This window comes from Lonchura striata, chromosome 4 (assembly GCF_046129695.1).
Source record: "Lonchura striata isolate bLonStr1 chromosome 4, bLonStr1.mat, whole genome shotgun sequence".
Taxonomy (NCBI): Eukaryota; Metazoa; Chordata; class Aves; order Passeriformes; family Estrildidae; genus Lonchura; species Lonchura striata.
In genome coordinates this window covers 26,188,178-26,208,394 of record NC_134606.1, presented here as the reverse complement: position 1 = coordinate 26,208,394, position 20,217 = coordinate 26,188,178, and the positions used below count along the sequence as shown (strand labels likewise).

General features: G+C 36.5%; 2 protein-coding genes across 4 annotated transcripts in view; one reads left to right on the top strand and one right to left on the bottom strand.

Annotated features, from left to right (window-relative positions):
• The first annotated feature begins 2,386 nt into the window (after window positions 1-2,386).
• Window positions 2,387-10,248, top strand: LRRC66 (leucine rich repeat containing 66). The gene is made up of 4 exons (XM_077782835.1): window positions 2,387-3,096; window positions 5,464-5,633; window positions 6,152-6,482; window positions 7,760-10,248. The coding sequence occupies exons 1-4, from the start codon at window positions 2,484-2,486 to the stop codon at window positions 10,246-10,248; spliced, it is 3,603 nt and encodes a 1,200-aa protein (XP_077638961.1). The 5' UTR covers window positions 2,387-2,483.
• A 3,944-nt stretch (window positions 10,249-14,192) lies between these two features.
• DCUN1D4 (defective in cullin neddylation 1 domain containing 4) overlaps window positions 14,193-20,217 on the bottom strand; it is a 42,382-nt gene continuing 36,357 nt past the window's right edge. For all 3 annotated transcript variants that reach the window (XM_021528340.2, XM_021528430.2, XM_021528509.3), the window contains 3 exons: window positions 19,171-19,275; window positions 18,621-18,723; window positions 14,193-18,510 (listed from right to left, as the gene is read on the bottom strand). In XM_021528340.2, the coding sequence (XP_021384015.1) occupies window positions 18,455-18,510; window positions 18,621-18,723; window positions 19,171-19,275 (264 nt within the window). In that variant the 3' untranslated portion in view covers window positions 14,193-18,454. The remainder of the gene's footprint in view (window positions 18,511-18,620; window positions 18,724-19,170; window positions 19,276-20,217) is intronic.

The window sequence follows — 20,217 nt, the reverse complement described above, 5'->3', positions numbered from 1 at the left end:
TCTCACATTGTTAAAAAATTATGTATTGTAAATAATATTTGCAAAGTAATACTGAGTATAGAAACATAACTTGAATTTTGAAGTAGTCTTGTGGTTATTGAAGTGTTGCTTGAACTTCCATTCTAACTGTGCAGTTAATCCATTCTGCAGTTGCTTAATTTATGTGAAGTACTTATAAGACGTTTTTATATTAGAGGTACGTTTTTAAAGATGTACTTACAACTTGCTTACTACCCAAAAAATATTGTTTTCCTGGGTGTTCTAATGTGAACAGCATCTGAGTCCATTACTCAATCGGTAATAATCTAAGCATAACTGTTGCAGCAGTGTCTGAGGTCAGATCTCTCCTCATAAATGTCAGTACTGATGCATTACTGAGACTAGTGAATTGAATTCTGAAGTTAAACTGGAGGTCTGTAATAGTAAAGGTGGTGGTAGGGCATCAGGGTAAATACATGTGTATCAGAATTTGTCAGCCGTGAACCTATGGTGAACTGGGGCCTATTACAGCCTTCCAACTGCTTGTGCAGCAGTGAGGTGTTTTGTGCTAAAAATAGACCCACTATTTATAAGATTCCTTCTTTCCTCACCCCATGTATTTCTTCAGTTTAAAATAGCTTTGTTTTGCAGTAACATCAAGTAACCTTAATGTTAGAGGTCTCAAAGTGACTTTGTAACAGCTTTTTGACAAGTTTTTTGATAAGCACACACTTCTTTACCTAAAAACTGTGCGAGTTTTACACATTAACTTATAAATTGAAGTTTATGTGTAAAGTTTATCTTCCTTTTAAGTTTAATATCTTCCTTATTATCTTCCTTTTTTTGTTACAGGAAGATAAACTATCTACCCTTGTTTTACAATGCTCAAAGTACATAGGATTCCATAAAATAACAATCAGCTTCTGCTGTAACAAGAAATTCATATCTAAGGTCCTAATTTCTGAATTTACTGGCAGGCAGTAAGCACTCATGCAGCATGTGTATGGGTGGAAGCGATTTTTGGAGGGGTAGTCATCAGTGAGGCATTACAGCACACAGGGGAAGTCAGAGGAGTTGTATTTCCCTCACTGCTCAAAGGCAAACGCAGATTTTGATGCTCATTCAGTTGTTGCAGTTTTGGGGCTGGACAGCAGTGGAGCTGTTCTGACAAAATCAGAATAAGCAGAATATAATGTAGCAAAAACCACTGAATTCTCACATTAAAGATTATGGGGAAGTACTAGCTTTTTGCATACTGCCTTCATGGACTTCATAGTTTCATCAGAGTTAAGATTTACTAAACACTTAACACACATTTTGCTGCTTTACACCCATCTTTGCTGCTAAGCAGTGCTTCAACTAGTATCTGTTACAGTTAAGAGGAGGAAATGAACTACTGCTTTTAGAATTTTCACTCTCATACTAATGGAAGTTTGTCACTTTATTTTTATGTATACAAATGCAAACACATATTAAAAATATAAAGAGCAGTATCCTCAAAGCTGAAGTACATCTTGAAAATGACAGATACTGCCTTGGTCAAGTAGGTTAAACACATATTAAAGCTTTTCTCTGATTAATACTGACATGCGTATATGCTAATACTGGATTCTTGAAATTATCAAGAGTTCTTTTTAAAATACTGTGTGCAATGTACAGCTGAAAGATCTGTCACAAAGGTACTCTTAAATCATGATCTGCAGAATTGTTTTTGAAGTGTGGATTTTTTGTCAAAATGTAGCAAAACCAATTATAAAAATACCAAATGAAATAAATTATCTAATTTGCTAGCCACCATGTATTGTTAGTATAATTTATATTTATATTACATGGTTTGAGAAACGTTGGCACCACACATGCCTTCTGTTGAGCATTTACTTGTTTATCTTTTAACTGCCTAAGGTACATTTTTCTGTATGTATTTAAAACATTGAGTGGAACACTGTTTATTTCAGTCCCACAGATGCACTTAAGATTCTGTGTTTATAAAGTGTATTATTCTACATGCCTCTCTAAAATGCCATACTGGGTATGCCAAAACAACTTGCATGTGAAGAGCTCTCGCCATCTGTAAGTGTGGAGGTTGTTCCAATGAATGAAAGGCAGTAGAATTTCAAATGCTTGTTTTGAAATAAAATAAATTCTAAGATGCAGCTGCAGTTCAGAAGTGTTATTTGTAAGAATATAGTTGTTCATTAAAAATACATTGTTGTGTTATTGATATGACAACTGGAAGTATAAAAATTGTTCCACACCTGTTTGTCATAGATTGTTTGTGGTGAACTTTGCTCAGTGTAATTGTGTGTGATACCTGAAGCAAAGTTCAAAAGTCTCCACTGTTGTTAGATCTCAAGCTCCCAAGAAGTTGTGTTTCTCGACCAAAAGGCTGGAAAAGAAAAAAAAAAAGGTTCTGTTTTTTGGGATAGATGGTGGGAGGAGGGAGGTTACCAGTTTATGAATGCCCTTTTTGAAAATAAGACTCCAAAACTGAATGTTTAAGTAGAATGTTGGTAATGCCATGGTTATTCGGTGTTGATTTTTTTTTTAATGTCAAATTGTTTTTGCTTTCTATTCTTGTTGTGCTGAATGTAACCATAATTCTAATTTTACACATAGATACTATGGATAACTATCACTTGCATGTCATAGCTGTGGTCCTTTATTTTAATCTTCCTGGATCGGTGGGAACCAAGTCACAGCAAATTCTTCCTGCTACACATCACCATTCAGAGTGCCGGTGGGATGGGCAGTTCTTATTGAACTGCTCTTTTACCAGAATATCTACTATTCCAGAAGATTTATCACAAATAGCAGTAACAGCTGATTTGAGTTACAATAATATTAAAACTTTTGTGTGCTCTGATGGAAGAAATGAAGAGTGGATGCTAAAACACCTGAACCTCAGTAACAACCTGATTTCTGAACTCACTTTAACTACTTGTACAAATTTACCCAATTTAGAAACTCTAAACCTCAGTGGTAATGCCATCCACACCCTCACACTGGAAATGCTTATACCTGCACAGGGGTCTAAAAAGTACAGCATTGTTGATCGTCTCCTGCCTGCTTTGAAAGTATTGTCAGTTGAAAGAAATAATCTTAATACAGTTCCAAGAGGTAAGCATTTCAAAAATCTTTTAAGAACTTGACTCCTATGGGGTAGGTTGGTTTTGGGTATTATTCATACATCTTACTGAATCCAGAATGTGACTTTCTTGTTTTATTATCCTTAAGGTGAGGGAAAGTTCCACCAGCAAATACAGAGGCGGAAGTAAATTGGTTGCTTGTTTACTTTGTTAGGTTTTTTAATACAGTCTTAGCAACTCTACTGTGTTAATAGCAGTCAAATATAACCAGATTTATCATTTTAAGAGCCCAAGCAGTATTCTTAATTGTTATATAGAAAGGGGGAATAAGGATCTTTGGAAAACTACCAGCCTCCACATCCCAGTCATGGACCTTAAGGTCAAAAAAAATTACAGATCATTAATTTCATACTACCCTTCAGAAGGAAGTCAGCACTTTTAAATAAAATTTGGAGCAGTTTCAGTATTTCAGAGTCAGGAAAATATATTTTGTTAATTTCAAACATTTTTGCTCTGTGCCATTTAATACATAATCACAGTGACAGCTTGGTGTAACAGGAGAGGGCTGTAAGGTTTCAAGAGACTTTGAGGAAGGCTTTGCTGGTCACTGAACTATGCTGGGCAGCTTAGCCTTTATCCAGGGATGATTCACAGTGGCCAAACGGTTTAAATGAAGCAGAAGCTACCAGATAAGCAACCCTGTCCTATACAATATGTTGAATTTATTGATGTCTGCTAACATAATCAGATTCATTAGTTTGAAAATACAGGAAGACAAGTGATGACAAACAAAAATACCACTTATCCCACCAAGTCACACAAAGATAATATATTTTCCCCTACACAGGATCATTCAGTTTTTCTCCTTTTATGCTATTAAATAATTCTCTGGCATTTCATTTAATGATTTTGTGGTGTTTGTATAGACAAGGTATCTGAATAGAAGTATAGAAAAGCTTACATTTTAAAATCTATTAAGATTTGTTTTGATAAACATGACTGCCAATTATAGGATGCCTCAGAGGATCAGACAGATGAATCCTTTTCTATAAGAGACTAAGTTTTTTAAGTTCAAATTGCTGTGCATGGTACCACCATTTTTAAAGTTACACTTAATTCCTATATTCATTTAAATACATGTTCAGAACCTTATTCTTGTCCAAAATACTTCACTAAAATTCTGAGGTTTAAGCTCTGGAAAGAAAACACAAACTGCAGTTCTATATTGGAGGTTTCCCAGGGAAAGGAAGGAGAGAAATCCTTCCCCTACCTCCCTCCACCTCCCACCAAGTAAGGCTGCTGCCCACTGCTGCCACTGCCATACAATTGTATATTTTTGGCACAAACTTAAATTCAGGGAAGTAGCCACAGTAAAATTCCTCATGCAGGTACACTGATGAATTTATGAACTGACAGAACTTCTGTATGCTTTTCCTATCACCTACCTTTAAGTTTTATACCAGGGATGAATCATTCCCTCTGCTTTTCACAATAACCCAGAGATCAATTACTCAGTAAACAGAACTGCTGTCTGAGAAAAGAGGTTTCTGGTAAATAGGGTGACACTAAGGGCAAATTTTTTAAGAACTAGTAGCTTCTCAACATCCCTGTATGATCAAAAATCACTTCAGAGTGACAGTGTGGTGTTGAACACTCAGCATCAGTGGGCATGCTGAGTGTTCAAGTGCCTGCTTTTCCACTGGACCTTGCAGACTGGAGCTTCAGGAGCTGCCTTCACAGCACCTCAAAACAATTAGGTGTCTCCAGCAAACAAAGTGTTCTTTGTGCAAGATGTTATTGTAACTAGGATACACTGAAGAATATACTATCATGCTTCATAATTCACAGGCAGATAGGCATAAGCAACAACATTGTTTTGTTTTCATTTGGTTTTACATCCTATTAATACAGTTCAAGTAATTCCACATACGAAAAACTCCCATGTTACTGCCCATGCAAAAGAATAGGAGATACTGTATCACCTTTTGCATCTCTATCTTCTCCTTGCAAATAGCATATTTGGACCTTGTCAGCTCAATATAGTCCACCCTTTTCACATTCCTTTCCTACCTCCAGTTCACCAGAAAAGTTTGCTCAAAGTACAGAGATCAAAGTCAGAATAATTTTGATAGCACAAAAAAATGCTAGTGCTTTTATGAAAGTGTCCATTTTTAAGACATTCATTGACTGTGAATGTTTTAATGTGCCACCTATTGATGCTATGAAGCTTTTAGAATGGGACAACCCCTGGCTAGGAAAGGCATAGTATAAACGATGCAGCCACTCATTGCAATAGTGAGGAATGGAAGGAATTTTGTTGCAAAGAATTTTATAAGGACACTTGATGCAATTGAGAAAACAAGAATATGAAATGTAAAATAGGGTTTTTTCTTCCTAGGGCTAGGCCTCCTGCAGTCTTTACAAACTCTCCATATGTCATCCAATGCCATACAACAGATTGACCCAAAAGATTTTCAAAACTGTTTACAGCTGAAGGACATTGACTTGCGAAACAACAAGATAACTAAAATTGATCCAGATGCCTTCAGAGATCTCAACAACTTACAGGTTGTAAAGCAATACAGTTGTTTCAATATTTTATGGTAATCATTAAAGATATTATTTACCAACTATTCAGCATGCTTACATGGTTCTGATTATAATACTAGTGTAGAATTTAAAAACTAGAGAAAATGGTGACCTTAATATTTTATATATTTACTTTTTATATGTAGGAAAACACACATGCTGAAATATAATATATATAATCATAAATTCACCTTTTCTGTATCCCACAAACCAATCCATAGCAATACACGTCCCTTTCTACCCCCATCCCTTCCATGGCAAGAGCTCTGCAACTCCCTATTCAAACAGAGGTAAGTCTACAATGGGAGAATTCTAAACACCAAAATTTAAATTTTCATCTACATTGAAAAGCTTAGAACAACATTATTGAAACCCTAAGCACATGTACTATTCACAGAACTACAGAAGTGCTTGTACACTAAACACTGTTGTAAGATGTTGCAATAAGAATTCCATTGTAAGCCTTATCAAATTAATTCTGTATTATTTCCAAATAGGTCGTGGATCTCCGTGAAAATGCTCTGACAATCCCACTACCAAAGATACTAGTCAGTCTGAACTTTTTTCAACTTGAAGTGCATTTGTCAAAGAATGCCTGGATATTTAACTGCAGGCTAAATGCTTTTAAGCATTTCTTTCATTTTGTCTTTGACTCCACAAGGCAGAAATGGAGCCTTTCATATAATAAGTCTGCCAACAACTCCCAGAAACCTCTGCTGTATCTTTCAAGTTTCCATTTAAACTGCAGGGACAATGTTTTCTTTAAAAGGGCCACAGTCCCAACAGGGAACACATCAGTGCTGACCTGTAACTTGGACAACATAAGAGGTATGTAAATCAGCCACTCCGTTCAAATGCTACTAGAATCCAAATGAATGCAGAATGATCAAATAAATCTGGTTTTAAAAGTGGTTTCTAAAGACACTGTTTAAAAATAACTGAATAACAATTTAACATGCAAAAATATTTCATGAGAAAGTAGTATTCTGCTTAGAATATTTGAAAGTTAGGTTTCCTGAGTCTTCATCTCCTTCCTTACATTAAAGGAGGAAGTGATGCTAAATTCCATACAAATAGGATTCAGTAAGTAATGCATTACAAATGTATTGGTTCATTTTGGACTGAAGCAAAGGACCAAATACCAAGGTGGCACTTCTGAGGCGTGTAGAAAACCAAGAAGGATGCAATAGTTTTCAGTATTCAGTTACAGCAAAGTAAATTGAGGGTTTATTTGCAGGGAAAAAGATTTCTAATTCTTTTAAAGAAGCACAGCCACTGTAGCATATACTTCACTTAGATTTAAAATTAATAGATAACATTGAGGTTATAAGCAACAAAACCTAGAGAGCCAAGACTTACCATGCAGATGGAAAACTAAGACAAACTCAGAGCAGAAGGTGTATTTGTAATGTGCCGTAAGGCAAAATGGTTTAAATCTAATAGACTAATAGTACTTGGAGGTGCCAAGGCTTTCCCCAGGGAATACTTCATCCCCAAATGAAAATATGCAGGACCTATCAGAAATGCCACCTGCTCTGTTTACAAGAAGTCACAGAAACCTGGATTAAAATAAACACACTGGATTGCAACAAACTCAGCTGGGGACGAAAGCTGATCCAAAGACAAAGCCAAAAATGCAACCTTGAAACAAACTGCTAAAAGCCAACAGCCAGCCATGGTCCACACTAGCTCAAGTTTGGAACAATTGCTCAGTCTGTATAAATACCCTTGCAGACCAGCTGGCTGTAGACATGTCTCTTCCACAAGGAAGATCAGCAGGTATTTCTAGTACAACCCTGAACTTGCTTAGATGACTTCAGTGACCTCCTGCCTCACATGACCATTTTTCTTGTAAAGTCTGTGATTAAGAACTCACTGTGTACTGTGTTTTTAGATGGGAGGCAGTGGGGACATGCCTGTAATATGGTTTAACAGACTTTGTACCATGTAAAATTATTTAGGATGGATATAAAGAAAATGGAGTTTATGATAAACTGTAAAAATTATGATAGTCCAGAGTATATTCTTAAAATCATCACTGGACACTATAAACCTAGCATACTATGTTTTAACAAAGACTGAGTTTGTATTTTCTTTCATTTCAGGCAATGGAGTCTCTTGGTGGACACCTAAGGGCAGAATTTCAAAAAATCACCATCTCCCTCATATGACACTGGATAAAATGAGTAATTTAGTGATATACAATGCTGAGAAAACTGCTGAAGGATTATATTTGTGTATTTTTAATACAACCAACGAGAAATATCTCATTTATAATATAGAGGTGAAAGAAGGAGTCTCAGCATTTTTGGTTAGAAAAGCCAGGGACACTAACACTGTTTTTAGACAGAAAGAAACAGAGCCAAATTTTGCACTGGCTGTCTCCCTCTCTGTGCTCATTACATTTGTTTGTGCTTTTTGTCTGGGTGCGTTTGCTAGACCCTACCTGGAGAGCCTGTGGAGACTCGTGCACAGGAATAAAAATTCACGGCCAGAACGCACATATTCTAATCAAGCTTTTTCACATGAAACCTTGAGCAGAGAGTCTTCTGCAAGCAAACCAACAAATATGCAGCGCAACACATTATTTTGTGATAAGAATTCTTTAAGAAACACACAGATTTTTCTTACAGAAACTTCTACTGTGTACGAAAATGGCACTGGCAGTGGTGTACATTCACCAAATCCCAAAACAGAGGACCAGAAACAAAGCAATACTGAGATCAACATGAAGAAAATACCAGCATTTTCAAAAGTCCAAACTAGTATTGACAATAATGAAAGTATAAATGTTTTTAATACTGGACTATTATTTGTAAGGACAGATTACCAGAAAAGCAATGAAATAAAACCAAACAGCAATGAAATAACACCAAACAGCAAAGTAAGGAACAACTCTGGTCTGCTGCAGTCTGAGATCACAAAAGCTACACTAGATTCTCCAGAAAGAAAAGGTGTTCTTTCACATAATAAACCCAGGCACACTAGAAAATTTATGCAGGAAAGGCAAAGCTGTGAAGAACTTTGTCTAAATGGCAACAAAAATATACATAGTGATGCTGGAGATTTTATTTCAACATGCAGGTCCAGAAGAGATGCAGATATTGAGAATTTAAGCATCTATGAAACAATAGAAAACTCTCCCCTAACAGAGCATGACTGTAAAAGGATACATTCAGAGAAAAAAGATGCTGCAGATGATATATTTGGTGACAGTTCTTCAGCTGAAGGGACTCCATTCACAATGAGTGACTGTAGTTCTTTAGCAGACTTTGAAGTGGAACAACCTGGTATTAGTGACAACCTGCCAGTGTGTAAGTCATCGCTAGATGAAAGCAATACAGACAGTGGAACTGAGAAGTTTGTATCATCACCAGGGTCTCCAAACATTACTGCTGAACTTCAGCAGACTGGGAAAAATGAAGATGAGAACAGAGCCTATTTTGAAACCACTATTAATTATGGATCAGATACTACCATGCAGGAAACAGCATGCCCTTACACTGATAAAAGAAGTGGCCAGGTAAGCGTGTCAGATCCAGATACAGTTAGTTCTTCAAGTCAAGAAATTCCAGATACATTTGATTATTTTACTAATGCAGAGTCAACAGTACAAAACTCTATTTCTGATTCTCTCCACAGTCAAAGTACAGATTTTGGTAACATGGTACTTAAGTTAAAACCTTTTCCCACATATGACACAGAGAAAATTTCTGAAGAGGATGAACTGCAGCATTCTCTTCTTCCCAGAGAACCACAGCATTCCCTCAGCTTCAGTCACACAGAACAAAAAGGAAATGCACCAGCAGGAAGTACAGATGAGCACATAGCCAGGAACTCCCCTGAAAAGAATAATGGTGAAGCAGACATTACATTAAGAAGAAACATGAGTATATCTGAGGACAATGGCCTTATTTTTGCTCCCATTGATACTGATTTGAATGAAGTTGTAAAAAAACCATCACTGCTGCATTCCAGTCAAGAATCATCTCTTCAATTGCTGCCTGAACACACAGTTGAAAAACATTTCATGTTTGTTACACAGCAAGATGATTTGCTACCACAGGAGAAGCAGGCTTGTGCAGATAAAATGCAAGGAGGTTCTGATGAGAAAAATTCTGATGGATTCACAGAACTACAGGATACCAGCAATTGCAGTCTGCCTGAAGAAACACAGAGTCCTACAGCAGTTCTGCTGCATCGTCATAGTTCTGGGAAAACACAGTCAGAATTCACAACAGATGATCCCTTCCAACTGGATCAGACTGATGAGGATGAGTATTCCTTCTCAAACCCACAAGGTTTCTTCAATGAAAACACACCACGCAGTTCATGCTCCTTCCCACAAAAGCCTACAAGAAATACAATCTCTGATTCCAGCACTGATTCCAGCAAGATGAAGGATCACACTACTTTGACAGAACTGGAGAACCATTCTGCAACAACTGTAGAACACCTCCAAAATTCCAATGAAAATCGCAGCCAAAAAAGTCAAACAAATGCGGGACAGGACCATTTTTTTGTTAAGAAGAAAAGAGCATTTGATGGATTTGCTAATATTTTGCAAAGCAGGAGAACAAACTTCAGTAGTTGAAACACAAAATGGTAACAACTAAACTCCCACAGTGTTTATGTCATTACAGCAGGTACAAACATTATTTTGTTTTAAAGTGAAATTACTTTTGTTTAGAAGGGTACTCATAAAAAACCCAGTAATAGACTTTATAAAATACTACTCCAGAATATTAATAAAGCTTTTACTGAATTATATTTATTTTCTCATTATTGGTAGTTGATACTAGTATATAATTTCCCTTGGAATTTGCTTCAGATACTGTCTTGTCTTTTTTCTAAAATAAATGCAATATGGAAATTTAAATTATTACTATTAATGTGTTTTTGTATGGGAGTCAACCTATACAATGAAATAGTACATACTACAGTCTTCTGCCTTTTGAGCCAGAATTGGGGATTATCTCTGAATTCCTAGTGTGGCAAAGATAAGTAAAGTTCAAGCAGTATTCAATTAGATTTCAAAAATTACTTTCTAACTTGGCAAAAGAGAGAAAACTACCTTTCTCAAAGACACAGAATAGAATTCAATTCTACAGAAATATCAGTTATAGAAATGTAGTTATAATGGGACATCACCCGAAGTTTGCAGATGTAGTGATACAGACAGGGTCATTTTAAAAGAGACAAAGGATCCTATAACCACTTGAGAATTTTACTTAACAGAGGAAAATCAAGAGCAGTTCAAAACTGCTATTTTAGAACATCAGCAACCAAAATATAGCAATCGTAAGGTAAAATTACCTCTGAATATAGCCTAAGACCCTTTCAACAGACTCAGTATGACTGATGCAGTCCTTGAAGGGAAATGTCATCATGAAGGAGAGCAGACCCAGTTCTGAGAAAATGCAGGAAGCTGGCTACAACTCTGAGAAAACTCTTTCACAAAGACACAGTTAACTCCTAAAAACCCCAAACAGAGGAACACATTTCAATTCCTTCACAAGAGGAGTAAGTCCAACGGCACACTACATCACTGAACCTACCTTTAAAAAAAAAAAAACTAAGAACAAAGCGGCCACTGTGAGTTTCAGTAAAGATCATTATCCACACAAGTTCTTTGTGGCCAAAACAACTTTAAAAATGCAATGCCTGAAAAAAGCACTGACTCACTCTTTTTGGTATCTATGGGTCTTCAAACACCATTAACACCTCTCCAAGGCCTGTCACCTTTTGGCTGCTGCAGCTGCTAACGGTTAAGAAATCTAACTACACAAGCAATTTCGTGAATCATGAGGAAAAAACCCACTCATACACTAGAAATGTTTTGCCATTAGCTTTTGCAACAGTCCAATAGGATTTCAAAATATATATTAGAAAATTATTTTCTCATCTTTTTTTCTGACCATGAAAATGCTGCAGTGGTGAGGCAGACAGTACACTACTCATAAGAAGCTACAAGATTTCTAAGATTCCCTTTGTGCCATAAAGTTGTGGAAAAGTTTCTGTTCTTGTGAGACATAGTAAATTCGCTCCTTTATAATGGAATTTTAAAATGTGGCAAAATATTCATTCTACTGCCAAAATACTATGTTTCATCTCAAACTTATCTTCGTATGTCTGCCTAATCTTGCCGCTGTCCTTTGCTACTCATCTCTCCATTCTTACTATCATGTCTTCATTCAAACACTCAGCTGCTTCTCCTTCATATTAGTTCATTTCATTAGCAATTGCTCTTTAATACAACACCTTTGTATTTTTGGTGACTTCCACACAGTACTCATCATACTCTGCTCCTCCATACCCACCCTATGTTAGCATGACCTTCTGTATACACTTAGCTACACAGTCCCACACACACTGACCCCAAGACTGTATCCTCACATTTCTTAACATTTCATCCACTGTATCTTGTTCATACTGAAAGCTGATTTAGGTTATTTGGCCAGTGAGAATTTTCCAGGACACCTATACTAATAGCATGCCCACTGCTGTTACTATCCCAGTTGACTGTGGGTAATCAGACAAAGTCACAGAATAAGCTTGATAAAAAAGGTGTAAGCCTGAGTGTGCGCTGAATGAATTTGTAAATGAAGCATGAGGAATTGGCAAAGAGGATGTTGGCAATAGTCTGGACACACCCTTCTCACAGAGCAATGACCTGCCAAGCTCCACAACTGACAGGACACAGAATCCTTCATACAGTCAATCAGGACAGGACAAAACACAGGAGTTTTAAAAGCAGATCAAGAACTTCAAATATAGTAATGAGAATAAAACAAAACTCCCATTTCCAAACACATACTTATAATAGTTTGATAATTGTCAAGTATATTTGCTGTAGGTACAAAGCATTTCAATCTTTCCTGAATATGCTGAAAATTGGGCTGGAAAAAACCTCTTAAATATAAGAAGACATGCACATTTAACCTACACATTATCAACAAAAATATTTTTTGGATAGTAAATTCTTCATTTTAGAGAAGACTGTGACTCAACCCCTCTGATAAATGCAGGTAAGCAACAGCCTACATTCTAAGAATTGGCAAAGCCAATCTCAGCCTTCATCAGAGACACAAACACAATGAAAAACTTCTTCAGGATGGGTTCTGCAATACGATATTCTAATTAAAATGTAAATATATCCACAAGTAATATTTTAAGTTGGAAGCAATATCTGGATGTCACCTAGTCCAATGATCCTGATCAAGCAAGGCCACCTAGAGACAGTTACTCAGGACCACGTTCAGATGGCTTTTGAGTATCGCTGAGGATAGACTCTGTAACAGTGCACGGCAACCCTCACAGAAAAAGAGAGCAGTTCCTGATGTTCAGATGGAGCCTCCTATGTTTCATTTAATGACCACTGTCTCTGGTCTTGTCACTGGGCATTGGCTGAGTAGTCTTTGTCTTCTTTACACCCTCCCTTCAGATATTTAAATATTTTAGTAAGACTTCCCACAGGGCCTTGTCTTCTCCAGGCTAAACAGCTGTAAGGCTTTCCTCATAGAAGTTCCCATGCCTTCATTTATCTTCATGGCCCTTTACTGTACCCTCTCCAGAACATCACACTGTCTCTGCTACTGTGAAGTCCAGAACTGGACACAGAACTCAGGTGAGGCCTCATCAGTGCTGTGTAGGAGGGAATAGTCACCCCTCAGAATGCTGGCAACACTTTGTCTGAATCAGACCAGGGACCACTCACCTTCTTCACAGCAAGGAATTGCTGCTGGCTCGTCTCCAGCTTGGTGTCCACCAGGACCCCCAGTCCCTTTTCTGCCAAGCTGCTTTCCAGCTGGGTGGCCCTCAGCAGATACTGGCGCAGGGGGTCCTCCCCAGCTGCAGGACTTTGCATTTCTCCTGGATGAAGCTCATGTAGTTCCTGTCAGGCCATTTCTCAAGCATGCTGAGATCCCTCTGGAAGGCAGTATGATCCTCTGGCTTATCATCCTTCACTTCCAGCTCTGTCCTATCAGCAAACTTGCTGAGAAGACCCTGTGCCCCATCACCCAGGTCAGTAATGAAGCTGTTGAACAGGGCTGGACCCAGATCTGTACCCTGGGGTACAGCACTAGTTACTGATGTCTAGTTAGACTTTGCTCTGCAGACCACCATTCTCTGGGCCCGACAATTTTCAGGTTTCACCCATCTGCTTATCCAGTCTATACGTCAACAGCTTTTCTATGAGGACCTTGTGGGTCAAAAGGCCGGACCAAGATGAGTGGGTAACAATTATGCCTCTGCAAAATTTTGTTTTGAGACATTTCTGCTCAAATTCACTTACTGTTAAAAACTTTTGTATTACAGTACTGTTTTACACCAACACATTCAATTTGAACCATAACCTTTTTTAAACATGTACCTGTTCCCAACAGTTTTAAATACTGATTTGCTCCACTATTACAAACCAGGGGGACAAGATCGTACACACAAATTCCCTGCTAATATTTGAGAAAGGCTGCCTGTTGATGTATATTCAGATATGAGAATTTCTGAAGTATGAATCACAGAAAAATCTGAAGTCAGTTTCTGAAACCAACACAAATACTGTTTATTTGTGGGATGCCATTTTACAACAACACCAAGAAAAGACCTAAAAATCAACTGGATTGACTCATGTTAGATGGCATAATAATATTTTCATCATATTGCGAGTCACAGGAGTTTAGCACATCTTATTTATGTAATATCCAAGTAACTAAGACATAAAGCATTCACAGTTACAGGTTAACTGCTGTTCCTGCCACAGCAGTGTCAGTAGGTGCTATTTTGACACACGTACACATGCACACACACAGAGTGGGGGAGTGGGCAAGAATTTAAAAAATAAGCAAACAAACAAACAAAAAAGCTGAATTTTGGTCTCAATTACAGAAAACAAACCATTCAATTTGTGGATGGATTCTGTATAGTTTTACAACAATATGTAAAGACAAAATATAAGGCCTAGAAAGAGGAATCACAGCAGCTGTAAATAAAACCAGGGCAAAAGCTAACCTTTAAAGCTGCCTCTATAAATTCCAAGAGTATCAAAAAATTTCTTAGACTTGTGACTAAGGGTCAACAGGCACCTGGGAAAACCTTAGCACAACCGAAGTCCATTTCTTGTCCTTCAAAATAGTAACTTGGGAACATTAACCAAGTCACAATAAGCTATAACTAATTTTGATTGCATAAGCATATTTCTGATGAAATAAAAGACATGTTTGTGGTAACATGGGAGAAAGCCTCTACAGAATTAGAAATTGCTACACAAAGATAACCCAAGTAGTTATTGTAGCTTAAAGACAACCTTAAAGAGGTTTTAACTGAAAACTCAAGTACATAAATATTTTCAGTAATTTCTATGTTCTTCAGCTTGCTTTCCTTGGAAAATATAAAAAGTGTAGAAACAACAGCAATAGAGAATTATGATAATACTTTAAATACTTAGTATCACTTCGCTTTAGAAGGAAATTTAATTCATTACTGTTTTGGTTACTAATATTAATAGAGCAATTTAGGTTGAAAAGATCCTTAAGTTGAATGCAAAGAGCTCCAAATGTTTCTCATCTATCAAAGAACATCAACCACTACAGTCTCTAGACACTGTTTTCCTTTCACTGTCTTTCCAATTTACATCTCCCAAATGCCAAAAAAGAACTGTAGATTGATCATCAAGTTTCTACTAAAAGTTCAATAACAGCACACCAGTAACATTAGTACAAGACTCGTAACACTTTTTCAGGAATGACCTCTCAGTGTCTTGTCCCAGAAAACAGCATGTTTTGTACATTATTCTTCATAAGGGTTGGGATGGGAGCACACAATCCAACAAAAAAAATTCTACATCAGCTATTTGATGGCATAATAAACAAAAAAAGCAAATGCCACACTTGTACTAAATACAAGATTAACTGAGCATGTTAGTTATGTTTCCATTATTGCAAGTTTCTCCAATACACAGGAGCAGGCAATGTTAGCATCTTATGCTTATCAACATACATAGCAAAACCAACAGGATGGATAGCACAGGGAACCTCATCAAACCCACAGGTCCATTTTAGTCCATTTGTTCACTATAGATTTCAGTAAATCTGTCTCTACTAGCTTTAATTGAATCTGTGGTTTATTTTATGAAGATGCATGTTTATGAACCTGCTGATGGGTTACTGATTCACACTGTTTCAAATGGAAGAAAAAATTTGCAGCACCTGATTAATTTCCAAACACATTCTTCCTTTTCATCACTCCCAATTACTTTTACCCAAATTAAAAAAAAAATGTGTTTGCTTACACAGCTCAAGTACTTTCAGAGGTTTCTTTCATCATTTCTTTGCTTTTAAGTAAATTTTTTATTCTGATAAACATTTGCAAAATTGCCAACACCTGGCTGAACCAATTTCTACCAACCCTGTTATATGAAAGCTATACCTGTAACAGTAATAGATTAAGTGTCTTTGGCTCTTGCTTCCATTATTGGAAGCTCAGTTATCTGTGACATACAAAACCTTTTATACAAACCTGTATTTGTTGCAGGACTCATACCAATTTGTGCTAAACAGTTTCCTCAAGTCAACAGCTAGCTTAATGTTTTAAGAACAATTACACCTATTTCACATAAAATCTTGGCAATCACAATTTGGCCTAATGTTAAAAGTTATATTGCTTCTAAGTTCATTCTTTGAAGAACTAAACCAACAGCTCCACTGGTATTTCATTACAGTAATACTATTGTAATAAACACATTTACATCAGAAATTTTAATAAAAGGTGTATTTTCTTAAGAGGCTTATTGTAAACATTAAATATCACACTCCACTCAATTAATTTCTTGTGCAAACTGGCATCAAACATGGAATTAAGGTTATGTGCATTAGTACATGAGAAAGCACTGACTGTGTATGTTTCACCACTACTAACTTTAAAAAGCACTATTTAGTATTATGGAAATACAAATGTAGCTATTTCACAGGAAAGGTAGTATCTTCTTCTTAGCATCATGAAATTCTAGGTTTTGTATATGCATGTATATTGTATATTTATGTATATACAAATATACACAAACAGACATGCAGTTTTGTCTTTGGCAGCTGAGCTTGAAAAACAAAAACCAAGAACAACAAATGGATCTGAACACAACTGACCACCTCTACCACGACAATTACAACCTCCTGGCCCAGGGCAGCAAACAAATGTGCTTTTGCTAAACTAGACTTAATCCTCAAAGGAATCAAGTCAATGGCAGTTGTTCCTCACTTGATGGCAAGGACAGAACCTTCAACACAGAAGAGAATTTCACTTTCAATTTAAAATGCTTTCCTCCTGTTCCCCTGGATGGCATTCTAGGGAAATAACGAAACTGCCAATACCTTGTAAATATTTCTACAGAAAAGTTATGTTATTTGTTGTTCCAAAACACCCACTGCCCCTTTGCTGTTAAATGCTCCATGAATCAATAACATTTTAATAAATCCTTAGGGATAAAAGTTTAATAGCACCTGATACTGTAAGGACCTATTTATAAATATCAACACTAACATTAATAAAGAAGGGTAAGGCAAAGACAATATGACAAAATTACAGAACTTAAACATTATTCCATTCACTCATTTTTTCCCAAAATAATCACTAGAACCATCCCATACAGATAAAGAGATGAGTGAAGCAGGCAGTGGTCCCTGCTAAAAAGTACTGCCACTTAATGCTGGTGTCTTACATGCCCGTTGCCTGCAATGGACATTCTGCCAGGAAACTTTAATCCCCAGTAGGAAAGAAAAGGTAATATTTTGACTATTCAACATCATATTTTTTCCAGTATCACATATTTAAGTACTTAGAAACACGAAGCTGGAGGTCCTTGGAAAGACTAGTGTTACAAACAAAAAAAATCCCCAAAACCTTTATGTCTGTGCTAGGGCTGAGCATACTTCATTCCCCAAACCACTGCTTTCAGCTAGAACTTTTAACGTCATTGGGTCACTAGATCACAAGATAGACCAAACACTCTTGGTACACCAAAAATTAAAAGAAGTATGCCAAAGGCAATTTACAGAAGTCTAAAACCCATTTTTAGAAGGTACTTTAATTTGTTAATTGGTACCTGTAACGACTACTGCAGTTTTAACATTAAAAAGTCAGTACTTTTTTCTTCAAATGGAAATAATCTGTGGCATGTACAACTATTACAGTGTTTAAATATTTGTATGTATATATATTTTTTAAGACACCAATGTTTCATTCCTACAAAGCATTAGGTCAGGTTTGGCAAATTCTGGTGAAGGAAATCACAGCATGCCTTCTCTTCTCAGAGATTGGCATCTCACATAGTAACATTGAAACTGTAAATAGTTCTTCACATAACTATGTCCAGAAACTCTGAAATGCTACATTTGAGACCAAAAGAAAAACAAAATAACTAAAGTTTCAACAGACATGTAAGTTATGATTAGAAATATGCCACAAAATTATTTTTACAATACATTTCTGCAGAAATAATTCCTAGGTGAAGCCTTTTTTTATACACATATACAAAATTTAGACAGCAATATACACATAATCACAGTGAAGACTCTGGCAAGTTCACCAATTTGTAGTGTAAATACAAAATGCAAAGCAGCCTTCAAAGAGAACAATGCTAAACAGCAAGCATAGCTAGCTTGTTAAATAGCAAACATCAAAAGTTCCTTGCCAAAGGGATGCAGTGCAAGAAAAGCAGCATGCACTTTGATACAAATAGCAGTTTATGGCTAATGGTTGACATAACTCTGGTAACAGTGACTCTTGAGTGGCTGTGCATAGTTAAATTCCTATGTCATCTGTTTTCCTTTATACCATTCCACAAACTCATCCAACAACACTGGCCCTGTGGAGAGATCAAATAACTGTATTTTACAAAATTTTGTAAAAGAACACTGATTGATTAAGCTCAGAGAAATAAATTATTTTACAACATCAACATATGGTAATACTTACAGGCTCCATCTTCATCATAGTTACTGAGGTCAAGGTTAATTGTTCTGCTGAATTCAAGAACATTACACCATTGGTCCTTATTGATAACTTTGTATTTTGATTGCTGCTTGAGGCAAGAAACAGAAATTACTGAAATGTATTTTCAACTATCTCAGACTCAGATTTTCTTACAGAAAATTTAAACTTTTTGGTGCCTTATTATTTTAATCTGTATGCCATCTAAAACTAAAAAATATTAAACCAGTAAATATTGAAACTAGTGTTGAATCATGCTTCTGATTAAGACATCTTTTAGAGGGCAAACATACAGCAGTAAAGTCCAAAATGAAATAAATAACATTCTGTAGTTTGTTCTGCATTACACAAATCTTAACAGCATAGGAATTTTGGAAAAAGGAAAAATGGAAAGATAACCAGTTGCATGTGCTGCTTGGTGGTTACTAGTTCTTAAATCAGAACACAGCATTCTTAGCTCTTCATTCTATCTCGAGTTAAAAGTATCAGAGAAGATGGATTAAAAACCCCCATAATTTTCTTTCCAATTCCATACCTCTAGAAACTGATGAAACACTGGAAAAAGGGACCATGCTTTTCCTAAAAGGAGGCCCAACATACATTTGGCAGTATTGATATCTAGGCTGCGCTGGTCCTTTTCCTGCATGAAAAGGTCAAAAAGGAAAACAGAGCATGAATTCCAGATTTTTCACTTCCCTCACAGCTCACCCATGGACAAAACAAATTAACAAATAAATAATACATAGCAGTATCTAAAAGTGTTTTTTAATAAAATACAACTTGCCCGTAAAATTTCCTTCCTTATAGGTAACGGCTTGTTATATCGAGATGTTGCCTTCTACCGATGCTCCCAATAAAAACATCACTGTTCTGACAGATGAGGCATAAGGTCATTTCTGACTTCAGACCTCCCGTAGGAAGCAATAGCCACCACATCCCCAGCTGCGTTGGCACGTATCCTCTGCACAGCCACACCTCTCAGAATAGCGGTGCTGTACCCACTTCCCTCCCTATCATTACAACTATGTGGGCTGTCAATAGACACGCATTGCTAATTGACATTTCCTTCCCGACATGAGAGTGAGCCAAGGCAGGATCTTTGTTCTGGTATTCTAACTGATTACATGAAATTCAAATTAAATTATCAAATGAGTAGACAGAACATAGTACACTAGCACATTGAGACTCCCCTCTGGACTGTCCAATTTTAGTTCAATGTAACAACAGCGTATTAAGCTTTTTTTGTTTCTGGTAAGTAAGAGCACCACCATCTGTACCCAGCAGGTTTGTTAATCAGTAATATTTAGTGACATAGCTTCTGCACATCTCAAAGTAACATGTATGTGTATGATTTGATTTTGTTAAGTAGTTTATTCATCTACATTTGTTAACACAAAATTAAAATAATTTTGCTGAGAGATGAGACGTAAACCCCCACACTTTTATGCCTTGGTTTTAACACTACAAATACACAAGTTAATGAAATTACAAAAAATAAATTTCCATACTAGCTAATGTAGACCTTATTCTGTGAATGTATTCATGACAGCAGACTGCAAAGTCTCACTTAAGAAAATACATG